Genomic DNA, 23402 nt, shown 5'->3' with positions numbered 1-23402 from the left:
TAGGCAAACTCTTTCACAAATTATTTCCAAATTTGTTAGAAATTCATGTACGAACAGAACTAAAAAAAAATGAGCATAAAAAATGGCATTGCAAGATGATTAAGCACATATGGTTTGAAACCTTGAACCTGGCATTCCTTCAAGTGCCCTCTTAGTGTTTTGAAGCAAGATGTTGCCTTAGATTAGATGAGATGGTTCAGGTTGAGATAAGCAACAAGTTCCCAGTTACCGCTCTGTTAGCAAGATGTATGTGTGCCACAGAATTTATGCACATTTAGTTTGTGAAAATAAAAATTTAAGTTAAATTAACTCAGTGTGAGCACAACCAGATGCTGGACAGAGCAAGACACTCTGTCCATTTTTAGTATAGTGTCTGGTTTGAACCAAACTGGATTTGTCCTTGAACACAAGGAGGCCCATCTGCTGTACGGTATGAGAGAGAATAAATGGAAAGGAAGCAATTAGACAGATGATTAATGAGCCAGTAATCTGTTGAATACAGAAATGTATGTTAATAAGGAGCATCAAGTCGTTTGCATGTAATCTAACCACTACAGCATCTTCAGAAGGCTGCAGAAACGTACAGAATGATAAACATTTAGTTTACATGGAAGGTGCACTAAAACTTAACATGCAAACTGAGTCCTGATGATGAATTTGGCTGTCAGATTCATATGGAGTCAAACTTTGTTTTATCATTTTATCAACATGATTTGCACCTGTTCTGTTTTACATTTTTTAATCACCACACTCCAAAGTAAAGCAATTCTTGTTTTTGCACCAACTTCAGTCTTGTGTTGGCCCTCCTGAACAGAAGGATTCCTCCCACTGGTTGAGACTTAACATCCCAGTTTAATCACATTGTTTTACTCTCTTCCCACAGGCACAGAAACATAAATACACTCTCCTAAAAGGATTTAGTGATTATAAAACAGCAGCTGAGACACTGTTAGCTCTGATTTGATGGTTGCCTTCAGGTTTGAGGTTCTTCTTAGATGCTTTACCTGCCGTTCTTTTCTATTCCCCTTTGTTTAAACTCATTTTTAGGTAACATAAAACGTGCGTAGCTGTAGAAATGTTTGTAATGAACACCAGCAGCGTCTCCTGCAGAAACAAACATTCATAATGTTGTGTTTGGATCCTTATTAGGAGCTGTGTGGGCCTGTGGGAGTGCGGCCAGGTCTCTTCCTCGGTGGTTTGGTGTTTACGCTCTCAGTAATCAGCGTCTCTGATGGATGTGTTCCTCACACAAGTGTTTCTCTTGATGAGCTCTTTAACTGACCACAGACCATTTATCTGCTCAGACACATGTTGACCTTAAATTACCCCTTTTTCTCGCTCCTCTGTATTTTGGTGTCGCCCCGGGGTCTCTGTGGCTGCTCTGTTTGTACGCCGCTTACCTCATCCTCCTCGCCGTCGCTGTGCGGGGGCTCGTCCTCAGCCACAGCTCCTGAATCAAGTGTCCTGTTCTGCTTTTGTTAATGAGACGCCACTGTAGGCGGAAGTGGGTTTGAATTCCCTGCAGCAAAACTTTGCCGAGGAATATTTTACAGCAGTAGGCTTTCATTTTCATAAAACACTGTAATATAAAAGTCAACCTGGACTCTAGAATAGTCCTTGTTAGAAATGTTTCAATTTCAAAGGGAGAAGTGTTAGGAGTAAGTTTGAGTTTTTGTTTATTTTGGTCTAAAGTTGTTGCTAATAATGGACTCATGCAACTTATTGCGCCATTATTCCGGTTTGATTGGGCTTTATTGCATTTTCATATTAGGCACAACTGTTGTTACAATTGTTTCATACTGTGCCTGTTTGTGATTTCTCCCTCCTCCCTCTCTTCCTCTCTTCCCTGTGGTGCTGCATGATTTGGTAATAATATGCAATTGCAATTATACTTGACAATATTGTGTTTTGTGAGTGTGATGGTGATACAACCCAAAATAGTATCATGAGTCTACTTGCTTGGTTATCAAGGAAAATGCAGATATTAATAATTGTTTTGAAGTGCAAGGGCCTGATAAATTAATTGGCTGGCTGATTTAATTGGGTGATTATAGCCTATTAAAAGTAATCGCTAATTGGCCATCTTTTGGCCAATAGGCTGTGATGTTAATACTTGCATTTTCATTATTAAAGTGCAGGGAATATGACTTGGTTTTACTTAGATATGATGTCTGTAGGGCTGGGCGATTACAGCAAAAAGAAATCACAACTAACTGAACTTTTTACCTCAATTATGATTGATGTACAGTTATCCCACCCCCCGACCCTGACTCTTTATGTGCTATATATTATACATATTTATCTATGTATATTTATATTTTATATTTATCATATATATTTGTATAATTTAAAAAAAAATAACTGAAAGGAACATGCACAGATTAACAATTTGTGGTTATTTATTGAAATCAAAGCATACAAAAGATGAAATGTTTTTTTAAAGTCACATTTTACTAGAAAAGTAGAAAATAAACAACTGTTTTTTTTTGCTAACAAAATAAATTATTTTTATACTATTGTATAAAAACTAGAAAATAACTTTGCTGCTAACGCTACGCAGTCGGCTACGTGTTTCAGTTTTAGCAGACTGGATGGGCCGGTGTCATGTGACTACTACTTCTCCTATTGGGTTTCTGGCAGGCTACATGTCTTGTGACACCTGGCTGCCTATCACATGACTACACAGCTAGTAGTGTATTTTTTAGTGGCTTGTGTATTAGTAGAGAGAGAATTACAAGAAAAAAATTAATTGACAGGGCAGGTTTATGTCCAAATGTTGGTTTTGATTATTTTTCGAATAATTGCCCAGTACTAGATGTCTGTGTTCTGTTATTTATTCAGAGCACTCTGGCTGCTTTCATGTCACACACTCTTTACAACAGAGTTAACTAGAGCCCAGAGCAGCTTGGCAGAGCATCAGATTTGTTGAAGAGAACGGTTTGCCTCAGTGGTAAGTTTAGAACTAGTTTGTGAAATAAAAAATAACTCCATTAGTTTCCTGCTTCAGTTCGACCCGCTTGCCCATGAGTCATGGTTGTGTCTGTCACGCTAACCTAGCTTAGCAGCTAGCAGGAAAGGCCTTTAATACTTACCTATCTTTCTGGCCTTTAAGTTTACAATAGGCATTTTTGTAAGCCTTTCATATACTGCTTGATACAAAAGTAATTGTAACCTTTTATATGATTATATACTTGCATGGTCTGCTATCACAGTTGCAGTTAGATTTAGCCTGCCAGGCTACCTTGTTGTACAGGCAAAGCAATGCATCTTTAAAAAGTACTTGCATGAGAACAGACATTATCGTATTGTTATCATTTTGTTTCCTCTGAGGTTGTCAAAGTAAGACTTGGAATATTGACTAAATTGTGGTAAAATACTTATTCAATACATAGAGAAGTATTCTGGTAAGAAAAAAAAATGTGTTTGGCCCTTTCATTGTAGGGCTTATAACTTACTTATGAACTTTCTGTTGATGGACCTGACACTCATTTAACAACTTCTTAAAAGAAAAGTATAGAATATATATTGATGAATATAAAGTGGTAGATTTTTGAGCCTAAAAATGCTTGATATATACAGTGCTTAACAAATGTATTAAACCACCCCAACCCTAACCAAAGTAAGGTTTATGCCACAGCTGCCCTAAATTAACAGCATTGATAATTACCAAAATCCTTTTTTATGTTTCTGCAATGGTAAATACACCAATATGTTGAAGCTCTTTAACCAAAATGATATTTTTAATGCTAAAATATAATTATTATTGTTATCCATGAATTTTCAAATTTACTGATTTACAAAAAAACTGAAAAAATAGTAAAGCACATTAATATTTCTTGATTACTATGTCAAATTATAGTTATTTACTTGCATTCCTAAACAGAAAAATGAGTTTTAGTGGTTGAATGTTATGCTTGATTAATTTCTGACTTCTCAGAGAAGCCCAGTGAGCCGGCTCAAATTTGGGTAAATTCAGTTTGAAATCCCTCATTCCTGTTCAAAATGGTAAAACGTGGAGAGCTCACTGAAAATGAAAGAGTCCGCATTAAAGCACTTCATGATGCTGGATGGTCTTTGAGACAAATATGACAGGTGGTCTAATAAATTTGTTAAGCGCTGTATATTTTTTTTTCCACACTCCCGTAACAGTTTTTTTCCCATGCATGGACTCTGATCAAAGATATTTAGAAATGTGTTTCGTTGCCAAGTCATTGGCCGCCTCTGCCAGCTGCAGTCTGCTTAACGGAGACAAACACAACCAGCTTTTTTGTTATCTTCTATTTGTAAATTTACATTTTCAGCTTTCTGTGCCTGCTATTTGAGCTGTTCACACACTCGTCTGATCTTGCAGCGAGTGCTTTATAAAGTCCTTTGCATGTTTTCTTGTTGATTCACCTGAATAGATCATCGGCTCCTCCTCTTCCTCTCTTTAAATCCCTCTTCTTTGAATTTGCTCCTCCATGAACTTCACATCAAAGCTCTGAGGCTCCTTTCTTCTCTATAGGATGCTTCAGCTGCTCTGAAAAGGTGCAGGGGTTCAGTAGTTTGTGCATGCATCCAATAAAGTTATCAAAACACACCATCACACGGTGTCTAGCTTTGTTTTCTGCAACCACATAAAACAATGATGAGATGTTAAACTGAAAACTGGGCTATACTGCTATACTGTATATAGTCCAGCCTCCTTCAGGAAGTAGGGAAAAAAGGTTAGGCTTAGAAAAATGTCATAGTTTATGTTTTTAATTGTCTGTACTTAAACAACCACAGGTTGGCAATAAAGACAATACAATTTAGACAGTATTCTCTTTGTCTTTGTTACAAAAATATGCCTTTAGCTGAGGCCCTTGCCCCAGATCATAGTAAATTTGACTCTGTCAGGTTCATTTGATCAGCGTGGACCAACATAGTTGAGCACCAGTCCCCTTGTCTGCTTGACAAAGTGGTCTTAGGCATGATTCATGTGTACCTGAGTATGGTAGGAAATGTTTAAATACATCTTGTTCAGGCAGGGATAAAAAAGAAAGCATATTACCAGTGTTGCCGTTTTGCTCCTGCTCTTGGATGCCCTCTTTTGAGGTGCTCTAGCATAGCTTCAGTGTTATTGGGATGTGCCATTTCTATTCTGCATAGCAGGCAGAGTATTATGTTGGGATTCTGTTTAAAGTGTTCTGAAACTTTAGACAACATTAGCAAGGTTTTCCCTCAACATGCTCCTCTAAGCAATGCCAACTCTCGCATTCATCTCGTTGTCTTTAAACCACTTCTGTGTAGTTTTTGCTGCATGCTTCCGGTCATTGTCTTGCTGGAATATAGATATTTTTCCAGTTCTCTTGCAGACTTAATCAGATTGTCCTCCAGGATGTTCTTATATTTTGCATAATTAATTTTACCCTCTATGTTTACAAGCCTTCGAGGGTAGAGAGGCATCCCCACAGCATGATACTGCCACCAACATGCTTCACAGTGGGGATGGTGTGTTTGAGGTGATGTGCAGTGTTTGGTGTCCGACAACGATTGCGTCTTGTCTGATGGCCAAAAAGCTACTACTCAGACCTAAGAACTTTCTTCCATTTGACCATGGCATCTTCCACATGCCTTTTGGCAAACACAAGTCGAGATTTAATGTGAGTTTTCCTCAACAGTGGCTTTCTCTTTGCCACTCTCCCATAAAACTTTGACTGGTGAAGAACCCGAGCAACAGTTGTATGCAGAGTCTCTCCAGTGTCAGCTGCTGAAGCTTGTAACTCCTTCAGAGTAGTAGACATAGGTGTTTTGGTGGCCTGTCTCACTAGTCTCCTTCTTTCATGGTCACTCTGTGAGGAGCCTGATCTAGGCAGATTTACACATGTGCCATATTCCTTACATTTCCCGATGATGGATTTAACTGAACTCCAGGGGGATGTTCAGTGCCTTGAAAATTATTTTGTATCCATCCCCTGACTTCTTCTTTTCAGTAACCTTTTCTCTGACTGTCTTGGAGTGTTCTTTTGTCTTCATGGTGTAATGGTAGCAAGGAATCCTGATTAAACAGTAACTGGACCTTCCAGACACAGATGTCTTTATACCACAATTGCATGAGACACATTCACTGCTCTCAGGTGATCATTGTTTCACTAATTGTGAGAATACTAGCACTAATGTGGCTATAGGTCAGTCATTTTAAAGGGGTGAATATTTATGCAGTCACTTATTTTACATTATATATTTTTGTTTAATTGGCATTGCCTTGTAGAAATCTATTTTCACATTAACATTCAAGAGTTTTTTCCCCTTTTAGTCACAAAAGCCGAATTATATTGACCATGATTGATTTATAACATCAATAAAAGGTTAACACACCCATACTTTTTATAGGCAGTGTAAATGGACATATTTATTGCATCGATGATGTTAACTGAGTTGACATGTTACCCCAACTCTAATCAGATCATTAATGTTAATTTTATAATTTTGAAACACATGGTATGATAAGAGTATCAAAAGTTTGACAAAATAATTTTTTCCAGTGTTTTTAGACAGTTTAATCAGTATGTACGAGCTTGTCTACAATCTTTGTTCATTAAAATTGAAAATCTGTCCTTTAAAACATTTAGTTTTGGTGCTGTGGTTTTAAACAGGTTTCAGAATGGTTTGATGTTTACAAAAATCATATCAGAGTTTATTATTCTGATATGATTTTAACACATTTTTCGTCTACACAGAAAAAATATCAAGGTTCTATCATTTGATACCATGTGTATCCTGTATCATCATTCAGCTGAAAAATCTAAAGATGTGATTTTTGGTCTGTATTGCCAAGCCCTCCAGATAACTCCTTTCCTCATTGCAGTAATTTGTGTTTCCTTACACTGAAGCTGCAGCGGGGAGCAGAGCCTGTAATTTCCCTGTCTCTGCTAGAAAACAAAATGCTGCAGATTTACAACACATCTGTTTGCAGCAGGGACATCCACGCTCACTGGTAGATTTAACATGCTGGTGATTTAATTGATTGCTAGGAGGAGCCCCCCAACTACTTTTGTGCAGGGAGAGAAAAATGGAGGGGTTACAGAGAAAAGGGAGTTGACAGCTCTGCAGACACACAGAGCGAGAAGGAGAGCGTGGTGGGTGTGCTATGTGAGGAATGCCGGCTCATGTTGTAACTAGAACTCCTGAAAGGCTCTGTTCTTTCCATACCGCCGGGACACTTTAGACCCCGATTTGGCAAGCAGCCCAACGCCCAGCCCCTCTCTCTATCTGTCTCATTATCAATGTGACTTTTTGTGTCTGCAGGCTCTTGTTTTTGTGCTTGTGTGTCTGCAGCAGATACTGCTCCACTGTAGGTCTAAGAGTTAACACCACAGGACAACTGCAGCAACATTTTCTCCTTCACAAATCATCAACTGTTGAAGATTGGTCTGAGGTCTGCACTTCCAAACATCTTTATCTTCCTTTTAGGTCTGTTAAAGATGAGCACAGCTGATGCATCAAACCAGGAGATGAGTGGCAGTCATGATATGTCTGCATATGAATGGATTATATCAAGCTATCCATCTCCCTCGACCACCAACTCAAATGGTCTTTTCTGCACTTCATTTTGCATCTACTGAGCTAGCACAGCAAAACTTTCTGGCTCATGTTCAGGGGCGTTCTGATGCTTACCTGCTGCTCTGTTTAAGGATTTGCTGGTAAGAACATCAGGCTGTAAAATTATGATATTAAAAGTAAAACATGACTTCACATTGCCAGTTCACAAAAATGAAGATATTTACAGAAGTATAGTGCCAATAAAAAGTGTTCAACCCCATGGATGTTTGACCTTTTTCTAAAATACCTCACTGCATAGATATTCATCCACTTTAAGTCAGTATTTAGTAGTTACACCTTCAGCTGCAATCACAGCACTTTTTCTGTGTGGATGGGTCTCAGTGAGATTTGCACATCTGGACACTACAATTTTACCCTCTTGCCACTCCCCCATAAAGCTGTTACTGGTGAAGGACCCAGGCAACAGTTGTGTATGCAGAGTCTCTCCTTCAGAGTAGTCATAGGTGTCTTGGTGGCCTCTCCTAGTAGTCTCCTTCTTGCACGGTTACTCACTCTGTGAGGATGATCAAGGCAGATTTACACATGTACCATATTTCTTCCATTTCTTGACGATTTATTTAACTGAACTCTGGGGATGTTTCAGTGCCTTTGAATTCCTTTGCAGCCCTCTCCTGACTCACACTTTTAAATAACCTTTTCTGTGAGATGCTTGGAGTGTTCTTTTGTCTTCATGGTGTAATGGCAGCGAGGAACACTAATGAACCAGTGACTGGACCTCCCAGACACAGTTGTCTTTTTTCTACAGTCACCTAAAAAACATTAACTGGACTCAGGTGATCCCTGTTTCACAAATATTTAGACTACTAGCACCAATTGGCTGGACCACAGTTAAATTAGGTCAATCACTCTAAAAGGGGTGAAGATTTATGCAATCACTAAATTTACTTTACATATTTTTATTTAAATGGCATTGCTTTGTGGAAATCTGTTTTCAATTTGACATTAAAGAGTTTTTTTTTTGTACATTTTTTGGTCACAAAAGCCAAATTATATTGACCATGATTGATTCATAAGATCATTAAAAGGCTAAAACACCCATGCTTTCTGTGGGCACTGCACATCTCTTCAAACCTACAGCAGAGCTGTTGGTCTGTGTTCTGATGCTGTGAATTCATCTTGAATAAGGAAAATAAATTGCTGCATCTTTTTTTTTTATCAGTTCTGGAAGAAACGATCAACAATCTACCCAAAGGGGGGAAAGGAAAGTTACGCACGCTATTTCAGATTATTTGACATTTTTCCAATTTTCTAAAAAAAAAAAAAAAAAAAAAAAAAACATGAATAAACCAAAAAGGAAATAACTGAAAATATAATCAGAGCTCCAGTGGGGGGTCGTTTTTATGCTCTGAATTCACAAACTGCTTCTCCTTCTTCCTCTCATGTCTGATATGGAAGATTTATTGTAAAAGTTTCCACACAACTTTTCTTCTCCAACTCTCTGACAGCTCCTTTGATTATATAATCCATTTTTACTCCTCCAAAAGTTTGAGTCATACATTTTTACTGCAAGAATCTTTGCATTTCATTAAAAACCAAGTCTCATTTTCACAGTTTCTGTCAGGTCATGTATGGATTTGAATACAAGTGCAGTAGCAAGAAAGGCTCAATAGGCAGCAGTTGTCATGTCATTCCACAACTCCACAATCACTGGAGCCAGCTGGTAAATTAAACTTGTTGAGCCATAGCTCCACCACTTTGACTTTTCTGTGTCTATCACTTGGCTTCTAAAGTCCACTTTAGATTTTATGAAACATGGTTGTAGTCTCAGTGAATATTTATTGGTTTCTTAAAACTCAGTATTTCATTTCTACCCTGGAATTCCAAATTCTATTAAACTCTTCTTCCCCCATTACTTTTCCATGAATAATCGTGTCTAAAGGCAAAGCAGCTCAGAGCAGCAACTCTTGAGATGAGGCAAAATGTGAACTAAGATTAAAAATACTAGTCTTCTTTATAGCTTCCTCAGGCTATTTTAAAAGACAGATATGTTAACATCAGTGCACAGACACAGCAATAAGTTCATCTAAATGTTAGGGGAGGGAAAAAGTCAGTCAATGTATACGGCAAATTAAACATATTTCCAAAAATACAGCAGACCAAAATAAACATCATAAATCTTCTGGAACAAGATGACAAAATGAGCAGCCCACATCCTTTATATCTTTGTAGAAATACCTTGAAGGGATTAAATGATGAATCAGTTTCAAATAAATTTCTTAACATTATTTATAGTGGGATATTTGAAAGAAGGCATCAGATTCTCTATTAAACCGTGTCTGATGTGGGTTGTTTTAAATGTGGGAAAAAAAAGCTTTGACACCTTTACTGGGGCAGCCAAAGAACATCGGAACAGGAGAGTCACTGGTTAAAGTCCCAGTACACCTCTTGTCCCTACCCCCTAGGCCACAGATGAATTTGTGTTTTGGATAATGGTGATTACGTGTCATGTCTAGGCACATCATTAAAGGGGACATATTTTGCAAAAATCCCCTTTTCAGGCTTTTATAGCAAAAATATGTCAACATTCCCCTCAAGTATCAGAAAAAATCCATTCCCTCCCCCTCTTTTTCTCCACCTTTCAGAAAATGTGTGCTAAAACAAGCTGTTCTCAGATTTTCCCCTCATGATATCATGTCAGGAGTTAGACCCGCCCCCAGGTTCGGTGAGCCCTCCCAGCTTGGAGGAAAGTTCCATCCTCCTCTCCTGATCCTCAAGATCAGGAGAAGAGGAGTCAGACAGCTCAGTAACATTTAAAGCCACAGACACAGAATCAGCAGGGCTGAAACAGAGGGGTTTTAGGCTGCAAAAATCCAATACTGGAGTGTTTTACAGGAATGTTTTGTGGACCTCTGAGACCAATATAGACTTGTCTCAAAAGGGTAAAATGTGTCCCCTTTAAACAATTGTTTGAGCCTTTATAAGATGAATCCCTGCAGCACTAAGTTCAAGACAAACCAAGAGGAATATACGCAGCATGTTTTAAATCCCCAGACAGGCTGACAAGATGCACTGCAAAGTGAACACACTTGCTGTAAATTTGGGGTTACCACAGCCATCAAACCTGGAGAGGAAAGAGCACATGCTTTATTTGTTAATTGTGCTCAATTACAACATTACAAATGGGTGATGTTTGATTGGTTACCCCGCTTGCTCAATGAGCTGGGGCTAAACATGCTGATGACTGGACTTAGACTGAGCTGTTGTCAGTCACATATCACTGATGCAGCAACGGTAGCAGCAGTTTTACCTCATGTTCGCTCTATACCACAACGTATGCATTTAAAGCAGTGATGGTGGTGTTGCAGAAGCCCATTCTGTGGCCATAGCATGATGCACAGATATAGCATGATATTTGAAGTCTCCTCTAAATTGCTGTGTAAGTGTGTAATTCAGCCCTACACGCATTAAAAGTGCTCATGCACACTGGAAAAGTTTCTGACAAGTTTCATGATATGAGAGCATCTTTCAGACCTTGTGCAAGGAGGTCTCCTCTGTAGTCCCTGGGCAAAAATCTAGTTTGGAGGCACAACCATTTGGAGTCTTGATTGTCAATATAATGTATGAATGTGTTAGGCTGAAGTGGTTATCTAGGGTGATACACACTCAAAGAGGCACACCATGAACCCTGAACATTTTCAATAGAGCCCTTAAAGTAAAGCAAGCACCAGGATGCCTACTTCCCCGCTTCTCTCTTCAGCTCTGATTGACTCAGCCTGTCTCTGCCCTAGTGACACTTGAAGTTATTTACATTGAAAAAGGGTGTAGATAAATGTCGATATCAGCTAAAATGAGTTTGAGGCATATCAGATCATTATTGTACACCTCTAATAAGCTGTTATACTAGGTAAATTATAAAATTACAGCACTTACTGTTGCAGTCTCTGGTCCAAGGAAAGTCATGGTTGCCTTTTTTCACCTTAAATGGGATGAAGGTTGAATAAAGCTTTAAAAGACCTATTCAAACCTTTACACCTCTACTGCATCCCTCTTTCTTCCACACACACATTTATGAGCTTTTCCACCTAAGTGGGAGAAAACAGTGCTGCAGATTGACTTCAATGAATGGCTCTGTATTCAGGGGCCCTGGCAGCCCGGTTCTTGTGTGGGTCTGAGGGGACAGTGAAGCCTTTACAATCGCTCTCTGCTGTAGGATGTCTGAGGAGATTTATTAATGTGAGAGGAGAAAATTCAGCCCTGTTCACAGGCTGCAGAAAGAGGCGATGAGATGGAGATAGATGTGGGATATGTGAAGTTAAATTTGACGTGGCTTTTGGGATGAGGAGGACAGGGTGATGGATAGGTTTGAACGGATCATGCAAGTAGAAGAGGGAGATGACAAGTTTTGACACTGTTGCAAATTTTGTAGCAACCTTTTGGGAGAAGATTTCTATATTGTAACTCTATAGGCTGGTTTTCCTGCAAGTTTAGACTACTAGTGTCTTTCAGACATCATTTAAAAGTAGAGAATAAGTGATTTAATTAGTGGTGGAAGTGATGCAGAGAAAGTTGTTGAGTAAAGTATGTTAAGAGTGAGTAAGAAATGGGACAAGTAGAAGTCTGCCTGCTTCAAGGTGAGTAAAATCAACATGCTCAGTCTTGCAGAGTGACTATTTTTGTGTGTAAAATTAAATGTAGGTTTGTTTTTTTCTGGTATGCTCATGTTTTATAGTTTTCTCTACGTGCTGTGATTAGAAAGCAGAGTAAATTGTGCATTTCTGCGAGGCACAATCCGTTTGTGAATCATTCGGCTGCTATGACAGTGTCAGAAGCACTGAGGTAGGGAAGGGTGAGGCAGAGAGGAGGTGAGGAAAGCTCCCCTATCCTGTCAAGGCTGTCAGGTTGTTTAAAGGACAAAGTGATGATGACGGAGGATAAAAACATGGTGAAAACACATGTAGGGTCCTGTAGGGATGGCAGGGTTTCTGGAGATTGCTGTGGTGAGAGGAAAAATATGTCACAGAGTAATAATGGTCTTTTTCCACCCCCTCCCTCCCCTCATCTCCCCTCTCTGTTTTTTTTTTTTTTTTTCAGAGCTGCTGGGCTCCACCAAGAGACTCAACATCAACTACCAGGACTCAGACGGGTAAGACGAGTGTGTCACTGTGCGTGTTTGTGTGAGTTGAGTCAGAAGAACGCTACGGACAAGTCACTGAGTCCTGACTGACATGGAGAGATTATAAAATGAAGCTGTACCTGTGGCTGTCTTCACAGTGTGACTCATAACTAAACATGTACATGTTCTGACTTATAGAGGCATTATCTCACCTTTAAGGTGTGTTCATTCATTCACACAGAAGTCAATGTAAAGTGAGACTGCTACAGTGCCTGAGTTTAAAACTTTTGATAGGATTCTAGTAGACATCACATAATATTACAATAAACAATACTTGTTTTAATACCATGGAAACAAAATCAGAGAAACACAGTTTTGAGTGATTTTATGTTTTTCATAACCAAAAGTTGCTAGAAATCTTTTTCAAATGGTCTAAAATGTGCTTGGCGGATGGCACCCTCCTAAGGTTGGTCAACAAGCTCTCATCCGACCAAATCTCACTGTTGGACCATTGTGAAATGAGAGAGCAAGGGAGCTTCTTTGAGCATAGGGAGAGGGAAAACATGGATGATCAAGACTAAGTGAACGTGGTAGACAAAGCAGCAGATGACTCAGAGGTTATTAACTGAAGGGTTTAATTTCACTTGACCGGTTTTTCTGTGGTTGATAATTATTATGGTTTCCTTAGTGAAGTGTTTTTTGTCCTATTTAGAACCTTGCTTGCGAGTTTTTAAAGATTATTCTTGGGGATTTTTTTTACCTTTATTGGGACAAGACAGCTGGAGTGAGACAGGAATTATGGGGAGAAGTCATGCACCAAACAGGTGCAGACATCAGGAATCAGTCCTGCAACCAGTGTGTTGAGGACTACAGCCTCTGCCCATGGGTGTCTGCTCCACCTACTGAGCTACACTTGCTCCCGTTTACTTGCAAGTTTTAATGGACTCATTCCTGTCATACACACTAGTCTCACACCATGTCCTAACAGCAAGAAATGCAAATAAAAGCGGGGGAAAATTTGCTTGCTTACATCACTTTTTAGTAAAGTGTAATAAAGGCCTACAAACAAGGATACTGGCAAGAGGCGATGTATTGTTTGCGAACCAGCATTGGCTGAGCAGCAATGGGGAATCAGGGTTGGCAGGCAGGGTTGGCGGAGTGGTGTTGGCAGAGCAGTGTTCCTGGAGCAGCCTGAGGCAGCTTTGGTGGAGCAGCATTGTCAAATCAGGGTTGATGGTGCAGTGTTGGTGAAGAAGTGCTGGCAGAGCACCCTGAGGCAAAGTAGTGCAACGTAGGACAGCGCAAGGCAAAGCATTGCAACACTAAGAAGCGCATTACAAAGATGTGCAATACAAAGTAGTGCAATGCGGAGGGTAGGCAGAGCAGTGTTGGCTGGAAAAGTTGACAAAGTAAAAAAATGGAGTGATGTTTGTGGAGCCTTAGGCAGTCTTTGTGAAGCAGGGTTGGGGGAGTGTTGTCGATGGAGCAGTGTTGGCGAAGCGGTGTTGGTAGAGATGTGTTGGAGGAGCAGCCTAAGGCAGTTTTGGCGGATCAGCGTTGGCCAAACAACTTCAGGCAAAGCAGTGCAATGTAGGACAGCTCAAACCAGGCAAAGCATTGCAAGGTAAAGAAGCTCAACACAAAGTAGGGCAACACAAAGTTGTACAATATGAAGTAGCGCAACATGAAGTAGCGCAACATGAAGTAGCGCAACACAGAGCAGTGCAACACGAAGCAGCTCAACACGAAGCAGCTCAACACGAAGCAGCTCAACATGAAGCAGCGCAACACGAAGAGCAGTGCTTTGCACTTAGAAAACATGTGAGCTTGTTTTTTCAAAGTGGAGACGGTGGTGCATCCACATCGATGAAATGTTTTGTTTTCTGACTTGTGTTAAAAAAGCAGCAAACTGTTCAGTTACCCACCCTCAAAGTCCACCAAAACAGAAGTTTATGTAGCCCTGAACCTATGTAGAAGCCTAAACACTTAGCTGACTTGTACCTGCTCAGAAATGTAAAAATGGATTGATTTAATGATAACCACTACAGGCTACATACCCTGTGATTGGTCAGCTGGGTAGCAAAAACTAGTTGCTGACATCTGAAAATATCAGATTTACATTTCCTCATCCATGTCTCTCTCAGTGGCCAAACAAGCATGAAAAATTCCCTGCCCTCCAGTAGTGCCCACTGCAACTAATTCAGCAGCAATACTTTCCATCTCCTCTGAAGTCTCTTGTCTTTTCTTCATTGCAATAATTGCAGTATGATGAACTGATAATCAATATTGTATATTGTTCAGTAGAGATTATTTTGATTTTAAAACAGGAGTTATTGAAAACCTCGACAGCTTCATTTCTGTGTGAGCTGCAGAGATTAAATGTGAGTTTGTCCCTCAGGTTGCAGTGTCAAATGGAGAAGTTAAAATCATAAAATATTGGCACCAAGTTTTGCTTTTTGCTCCTGGCAACTCCGTCACAACAAGTGGTCCAGAGAAGGTGACTCTGTGGAGCTGGGAAAACGTCCCTCATGTGGGGATGAAATGACAGCTCCAGCACAGAAGGCTTTCAGCTGATCCCACTCAGCCTCAGGCAGCCATTGAGGAGGCAGGAAGCTGCTGGAAGCCAGTGGTGATAAACAGCCACGATGCATTTGGAGAGAAAACTTAGAGCAACTTTTCCAACACGTCAACCACAGACATGAAAAGTTACTGCTGAGCTGTCACTGTGTTTTTACTGGGATCCTGAGAATCCACATACCCACATAATCCACATATTGTTTTAAAAGATGGACGATGTGACACCTCTCTTAAAGGGAACCCAAAACATGTTGAACTCTCCATACTGACAGGCTAGAGTGTAAGTGATAAGCTCCACCTCCCCCATGTTAACATATAGGACACAATTCAAACTGTAAAAACAAAATTCACTTCTAGCAAATGGTGCTCAAACATTATTTCTGTCATCATTAGCTCTTATTACGCTAAAGTTCATTTTCTTTAATTTAGCAATTTTGTTTTCATCGGCTATGTGCTGCTTTATAGGGATGTTTGCATCTTCTTAAGTGAGTTGTTGGCTGACGGCTGGTGCTTGTGGAAAGCCCTGTGTTTGATATTTACTCTTCTGGGGAGGCTTTGACTCATTCTTGAGCAGTAAATTAATCTTTTGTTGCCACATACTTGGAATTATTTTGGCATAACCGTTAACAAGAAACCTCAAATCAGGCAAAAAAACTGGGCCTAAAATTGTCCAGCACGTAGCAAGCTTCCAGCACATAGCAAGCTTAAGACATGTTAAATCAGTTGGATCATTTTTGGCTCAACCGGAAAAATGTTTTGACCTCTAAGCACCAAACATGACCACTCAACCACTCACTCATTCATCCATCTGTCTACTCTTTAAGTGGACCGTACCTTGTCCACTTCCTGAGTCTCTAACAAACACTTCCTCCGGTGTAGATCTGCCTCAGTGTTGACTCAATGACAGCATCTTGTTTGTTCACCTCTCCTGCCTCTTTATTCTCTCTGTACTGATCTCAGATATCACAGGTAACCCCATCCACACACTCTGACACACTCACTCCATCATGGGTGGACATGTTTAATTTCAACACCCTTATTGTGTGTCACCTCCCACACACCGAGCCTGCATGTATGCACATGTTCTACACTTGAGTCAACCCAAACACTCATACTCACAGCGTGTAGACTTACAAATAAAGAGGAGAGATTCTCTCCTCTCTCCTCATTTCTAAAGGCACAAAACACATGAAATAGAGTTTAACAAAAACAACAGATGTCAATGAAAGAAAGGGCTGAATTTGAAAGAGTAACATTTTCATCCATCTAAGAATCCAAAGGGACTTGAAAAATGACAGCATCTGCCAGCCTGTGGATCACTTAATCACTGACACATTAGTTCGGTGCAGGTAAGACGGCATGCAGAGTTTTGCTCGCAATTTTTGATTGGTATATTCCTCTCCTACAGACCTGTATTTAGGAAATTCTTTTCAGTATTCAAATTGCAAGCTCCTGCAGAGTGTCTAAAATGTACCAAAAGAGATGAACTGAATGGGCAAATTAGGACACATTACCATGTTTAAAATAACTTGGAGCATTTCCATTGCCTCCCTACTGGATTGCCATTGGCTTTGTGCAGTTAAACCCCTCTGAGACACTTGTTGTTGAATACGACAAGAAGTGACACAGGTTATCAAAAGTTAAATAACAATTAAACCATACATCGTATCCTCTAATTTTTTTCCTCTTAAAGCTAGCCATCTTGCCTTCCCAATGACACTATTCATGCCTTCAGAATTCCTTATGGAAGCATTACTTGTGAGCTTCGAACTTGGGTGTCTTTTTGGGGCATCTAAAGGATTTTTAATCCATTTTCAATCATTTCTGCTGCTAGCTTTGAATGTCAACCGCCATATTTTATCACAAAATGCTGTCTGACGGGCTGTGACAACCACTGGCAGGCTGTTCCATTATTGCGTCATGGTTTGTCAAACTGCACCACCAAGATTATGACCGATAAGCCTGAATAGCTCATAATGGAGAAAAAGAGAAACGGAGAGCCTGTGATGTGTCCCCCTTTGTCCCTGCAGACAGGAACTGCTTTGAATAAAGGCACAAATAGAGCCAACACAAAGAAGCCCCAGAACTTTTTTGTAAATATCTGAGTATATTTTGAAGAGTTTTTTTTACAGAATGATTATTTTTTTCACTTTTGGGTCCCAAGAGATAGGAGAATAAGTTTGTGAAAAAAAAAAACAAAAAAAAAATGTGTGATTGCACCACAAGTTAGTGTCTTGCCTGGACTTTTAAAGGAGACATATTTTACCCCTTTTTCCTTTTAAGTATGTCATTTTGAGACACCTTTAGAATAGTTATTTATGATGTGTAGCTCAAAAAACGCATCATTTATCTTATTCTGGCAATAGGAAAACCCCTATTTTCAGCAGATTTCGCCTACTGCTGAAAACGCTCCGTTTCAGTCCTGTCTCTTTAAGACTTAGAGATGTCCGTGACCTTACCGTTCTCTGATTGGCCAGCTTGGTCAAAGCTTCCTGGGGGCTGAACAATGGGCCGAACTGTTTTCTCGGCCCATTGATCACCGAGTTTTGCTTAGTTTACTCATTGGGCTTTTAATCAGCACAAGTCAAGACTTAGTAATGTAAAGGTACACAACGTTTCACGGCAATAGTTTTGGGTAAAAGGGCGGATAGTTATGAAAACAACTGATGACAAAGTTTAGCACACATTAGCTTCCCACTGACCCATGGCTCGTTTTAAAGTAATGTTATAAAGTGACTTACAGCTTGTGGTTCTAAGCCTCCCTGGGCAATCTTTACAGAGGGAACAGCTCCGTGTTTTAGCAGCAGATTACAAGCAAATACAGCGTCTTGCTGTCCTTTATTGACAAAACAATTGTCAAGTGATGAGCGCAGAGAAAAAAGTTCGCAGGCGGTCGGCTCAGTGAGACAAACCATTCCCACCGCTTTCTGCTGCTTTCGTCCTTCGGGAGCGCATACAGAGTAGATTTATCGTCACAACCAAAAAAACATGAATAAGTTTAGAAGACATGCTGACCGGAATAAATCCACACGAGAGCAAGAATCCAAACAACAGCGGTGTATACAGCGCCGGGGAGGGGGCGTGGCTGAGAACGAGCTGCCGGGAGGGCAGGTCTGAGAGCCTCCTGTGGGAGGAGGGGAGGGGAGTCATCTATGCTCAGAGCTGTCCAATGGGGAAGCCGGAAAACGAGCTGACGTCAGCTCGTATCAAGTCTCGCAACGAGCTGTTCAGGGAGGCCGGTAATCTCTTTTGCAGGGTTTATGGAAAGACGCGTGTCTCTTGATAAAATGAAATCGGTATGGTTTAGAAAGGATCCTCAAAATTGTAGCATTGTATGCAAGTGTTAAAATATGACTTATTTTAATATGTCTCCTTTAAGACAAAAAGTCCAGGTGAAACAAAGTAAAGAAAAATAGCTTAGAGCTTGCAGGGTTGCCATAAATTCACAGTGCTGGTTCAAGGCTTGATACAACCTTTGGATGTGTCACATTCACTTTCAACGTCACAGAGTGATCCTCCTCTAGGGTTGTAGTCAAGACCACATTATCTGAGACCAGAGTGCACTGCGACCGAGACAAGACCGAGACTTTTGGGGAGTTGAGACCAAGTTGAGACTGAAACAAGACTAAGACCATGAAAATCTGTTTTAAGAAATCATCACAGGATTGAAGAGTAAAAAAGGACTCTCTCTTTTATTTTTTTTATTTTTTATTTTTTCTAAATAAATTTGACTAAAAAAAACAAGGTGTCAACTCTATTTTGAAGCACCTCAATGCAAAAATCTGTACTAGTATTATATAAATTTGTACTAGTATTGTTTCAAAGTCTAAAATCCTGGTATTGAAAGGTGAAGTGTTGATGGTTTAGTAGCATTGCAGACTCCTTAAACTCATAAATCCTCATTTGAAGCTGCAGTTTGTAACGTGGTCAAATAAACACTGGCTCAGGAGTTCACACATCTCTGTCTGAAGGTTTCAGAAGGTCTCACCTGCTGTAAAATCATCACTTTGATTTATTACCTCTCATCTTCCGTCTCATCCCTTGACCCCCGCCCTATCTCTCTCTCTCTCTCTGTCTCTCCTACAGTTTCTCGGCGCTGCACCATGCTGCTCTGACAGGCACCACAGAGCTGCTGTCTCTGCTGCTGGAGGCCCAGGCCACGGTGGATATCAAGGACATCAACGGTATGATGACGGCAGAACAGATTAAACCGCTCTACCGGTGTCAAAGAACAAACCCTCAGAACATGAAAAACACAGTTCACACTCCAGAAGTCAGATTGGGTTAAAGTGTGCTTTAAAACTTCCTCACCAGCTTTGTGACACTCTGCGCTGAGAAATAAGTTTGACCCACATGAATAAATATGATTCACTTTGAAGTCTTTCTGCCAAGCAGTGACAGCAGCGCTGCAGCAGATATCTGCAGACTCACAGTGGGTAGCATACAGTAGAGTTTATATGAGGGAGGCAGCTCGCAGACCCAGACCAGAGAGGCATGTGAGATGAATGTTGAGGTCAGCTGTCGGTTTCTGAAGGATGTTTTAACGGTCAAATTTACCTTCTAATGGCTTCACCAGTCATCCAGATTCACAATTCAGGGCATCAAAAAAGTTGAACATACAGGGGCAGTTTTACAAAGCATCAAATTATTTAACTTTAGCTGTTTTCACACATGTATTTCTTGAAATTTCTTAAAAATTGAGGTGAACTTCCCCTGAAATCTCACACATGCATCTCATAGCGGACACTACCTATCAGATGAAAGGGCAGGGCGTGACATAAAGACTAGTGGCCCATGGAATATGACAGTCATAGCTACGGACTCTACTATTTGATGTTACAAGATTTTTTTTTTCTTTTTATCAGTGAATCCCAAATAGAGAAGCATGGCAAGTTTAGGTGTTTGGACAAACATACTTTATTACTACAACTATACATCAACTTAAGATACTGTAACGTATTATTAGGCGACTTTGCATGGATCTTAATTAATACAGTGTGCCTTGAGCAACAAAAGGTTTGAAAACCACTGCTTTATGTCCAACACAGCCACAACCTACTAGTGCATCTCAATCAAAAAGTGAAACTTCTATTTATTCTAGATTCACGTTGCAAAACACTAGTCCAAATAAAAGACTGCTTTCAAATGGCTCTTTTCACATTAATTGGTGCATCTATGTGATGTGGAATGGTGCCCAGGTTGCTTTGATAGCAGCCCTCAACTCAGCTGTATCATTGACTCAGCTATCTTTCATCCCCCTCTTCACTTCCCCGTAGACTTTCTACAGAGTTCAGGTCAGGTGAATTGGCTGGCCAGTCAAACACAGTAATACCATGGGTAGCAAACCAGTTTCTGGTAGTTTTGGCTTTACTGTGGCCCGGTGCAAAGTCTTGCTGGAAAAAGACATCAGTGTCTCCATAAATCCTCTCAGCAGATGGGAGTATGAGGTGCTCTGGACTTTAAAAAGCATATTGGACCAACAGCAGCAGGTGACATGGCACATCAAACCATGACTGATTGTGGGAACTGGAAACACTGGACTTCAAGCACCTTGGATTTTGTGCCTCCCCAATAATTTTTGAGTTTCTGGGATCTTTATTTCCAAATGAAATGCCAAATTTACTTTCAGCTTAAAAACAGGACTTTGGACCCCGGAGCAACAATCCAGTTTTTTTTCTCCTTAGCCCGAGTGAGAAGCGTATAATGTTTTGAATAGCTGCATTTCCATTACACTTGGAAATGTGCAAAATCAAAATAGCGCAATAAAAAAAACTGGTAATGGAAACACCTGAATTTCGAAAAAACCCTAAAATATCGCAAAAAAGTTTTTACGCTTTCATGAGAAGGTTTTTTTCAGGCATTTTAATGTAGAAATTTATCGCAAAAGTGTATATTGGAAACACTTTTTCTGCATTTACAAGTCACGGGACATGACATACAGTGTCACATGACCAGTCACTTTGAGACAACATGGCGCAGTACGTTTAGACAGAAGAAGAGACAAGACTTTTCTTAACATCATACTTATACCCTTATACGTGGCTTTTGCCATACATACGGATTTTACCTCTGAACTAACTCTGATCCATTGCCTTCATCTTTTGTTCAAAATTATCAAGGCAACCGCCGTATACGTAACCAAAACCGTACCAACACGCAACAAAGTTTTGCGTGTCAAGCTTCCATGCAGCGGATTCACGCGAGATGAGATTTTATGAGAATTGCAAGGCCTATGCCCAAAACTCCCTTCAATGGAAACGCATTCAAAGTGCAATTGTATTTTATCGAAATTTAAGAAATATCGCTTTTATCCTGCAAAAAACTGTAATGGAAACCCTGCTTCTGTTGTCTCTGGGAACACGGCACTTGTAGTCTATGTTCTGGATGCATCAGTGTCTGGTTGCTTTTGATACACTGACTCCAGTCTTAGTCTAATCCTTGAGACGCTCCCCTTAGTTCCTGAATCTGCTTTGTTTGGAAATCCTCTGAAGGTTGAGCTCATCCTTATTGTTCTGTGCATATTTTCTTACCACACTTTTCGTTTCCAGTCAAGCCTCTTTCCAGAGAAGCCTCTGAGAACAGCCGTCCTTTCAGCTGTGACCTTCTGTGGCTTTCCCTCCTTGTGGAGGGTGTCATTGATGCAGCGCTAATTCAGCAGCCTTCCATGTGATTGTGGTTGTGTGTACTGAATCAGAGTGAGAGAAAGGAGGCTCAGGAAACCATAGCAGATTAGACTTTTCCACAATATTCTAATATTTTGAGATTGTGGATTTTTGATTTTTGTGGGCTGTAAGCTGTAATCAAGATAAAAGATAAACAAATTAATAAATAAATAATATTAATAATAATGAAGTAGAAAAAGATTATTTAAAGACAAATGCCAAAGAAATACATGTAAGGTTGTAATTTAAATGCTCAGTACTTTTAAATGACTGGCGTTGATACTCTGCTGGTACTTCCAAATAAAAAATACACTCATGTATTGTGATTCAAGCTGAATATGCAGGCTTTTATTAATACTTTTTGATTTAGAGTTACTAAAGCTGGCCTCAATATTCAGAGATATTACAAAGAAGCCCCTCTTAAAAGGCCAACTCATCTGTGGCGAAGAGCTATGATGAAGGAATCACATGGAGGGGCTGGAAATTTAAGACAATCTGACCTACATCTCAGCTGATTTATTACCCCAGTAAACTTTTTCCTAATTAGTTTATTGTTTCAACTGCTTGTTTTAAGTCCTAATAAATACATCATGATGCTCATTTAGTGAGTTATGGTCCCTTTAAGAGTCACAGAGATAATAAAGAAGCATATGCTTGAGGGTGTTGCAGCTTTGCATCCTCCTGTTGGAAAAGCAGTGCAATGCAGAGTCAGAATTAGGTCACATTGTGCTCTAAGAAGCCTTGATGGTGATGACCAAAATGCCAAACTCATGAATCCAAATCACAAACAAACTGAATTACCAGCATTGCAGTCAATAATTTAATGCAATAAAATAAGTAGCAATCTTTAGGCTATGTGTTGAAAGATGGTGTTGTAAAGAATAATAAGACTGTAGTCTTTGAGTTTGTTTCTATTGAGCTTAGATGTAGCTACACAAAGCCACAGAATACATTTTAGCATTTTCAAACGAGATTAAGGGTAAGACAGTATCATTTTTGTCAAAATTTATGCTCATTTTGATTTAAAAGAACATATGCCAGGCCTTATGTACAGTAAAAGGAATTTTACACAGGAATTTTTATTTATCATTCTGGTTTTGTGACAACAGTTAATTATTTTCACCATGAAATATGAAGGTATCAATCGTGCATCACTATTCAGTAAAAAAAAAAATACTGAGATAGATTCTTGCGCCAATTATCCAGTCCTACCAAGTAGTCCTCTCCATGCCTTTTAAAATGAGTTTGACAAGTAGAATTTGTTTTAAACACATCTCAGTGGTCTTTCCTTCCATCTCATCTACGTGTCTCGCTCCTTCTTCTGTCTCCAGGCATGCGTCCTCTCCACTATGCAGCATGGCAGGGTAAAGCAGACTCTGTACTGTTACTGCTTAGAGCTGGAGCCGCAGTCAACTCCCCTTCTCATGATGGACAGATACCGTTACATCTCTCTGCTCAGTACGGACACTACGAGGTGGTGAGTACAGACTCTTCTCAGGTTTCAGAGGGGGTGGGGGTGAATGGGA

General features: G+C 39.9%; 1 protein-coding gene across 3 annotated transcripts in view; it reads left to right on the top strand.

Moving 5' to 3' along the window:
- LOC121528441 (caskin-2-like) overlaps positions 1-23402 on the top strand; it is a 91182-nt gene that overhangs the window by 29763 nt on the left and 38017 nt on the right. For all 3 annotated transcript variants that reach the window (XM_041815915.1, XM_041815913.1, XM_041815912.1), the window contains exons 3-5: positions 12616-12667; positions 19301-19398; positions 23208-23353. In XM_041815915.1, the coding sequence (XP_041671849.1) occupies positions 12616-12667; positions 19301-19398; positions 23208-23353 (296 nt within the window). The remainder of the gene's footprint in view (positions 1-12615; positions 12668-19300; positions 19399-23207; positions 23354-23402) is intronic.

The sequence above is a fragment of the Cheilinus undulatus genome, linkage group 20 (assembly GCF_018320785.1).
Source record: "Cheilinus undulatus linkage group 20, ASM1832078v1, whole genome shotgun sequence".
Lineage (NCBI taxonomy): Eukaryota > Metazoa > Chordata > Actinopteri > Labriformes > Labridae > Cheilinus > Cheilinus undulatus.
This window is presented reverse-complemented; position numbering and strand designations above follow the sequence as displayed.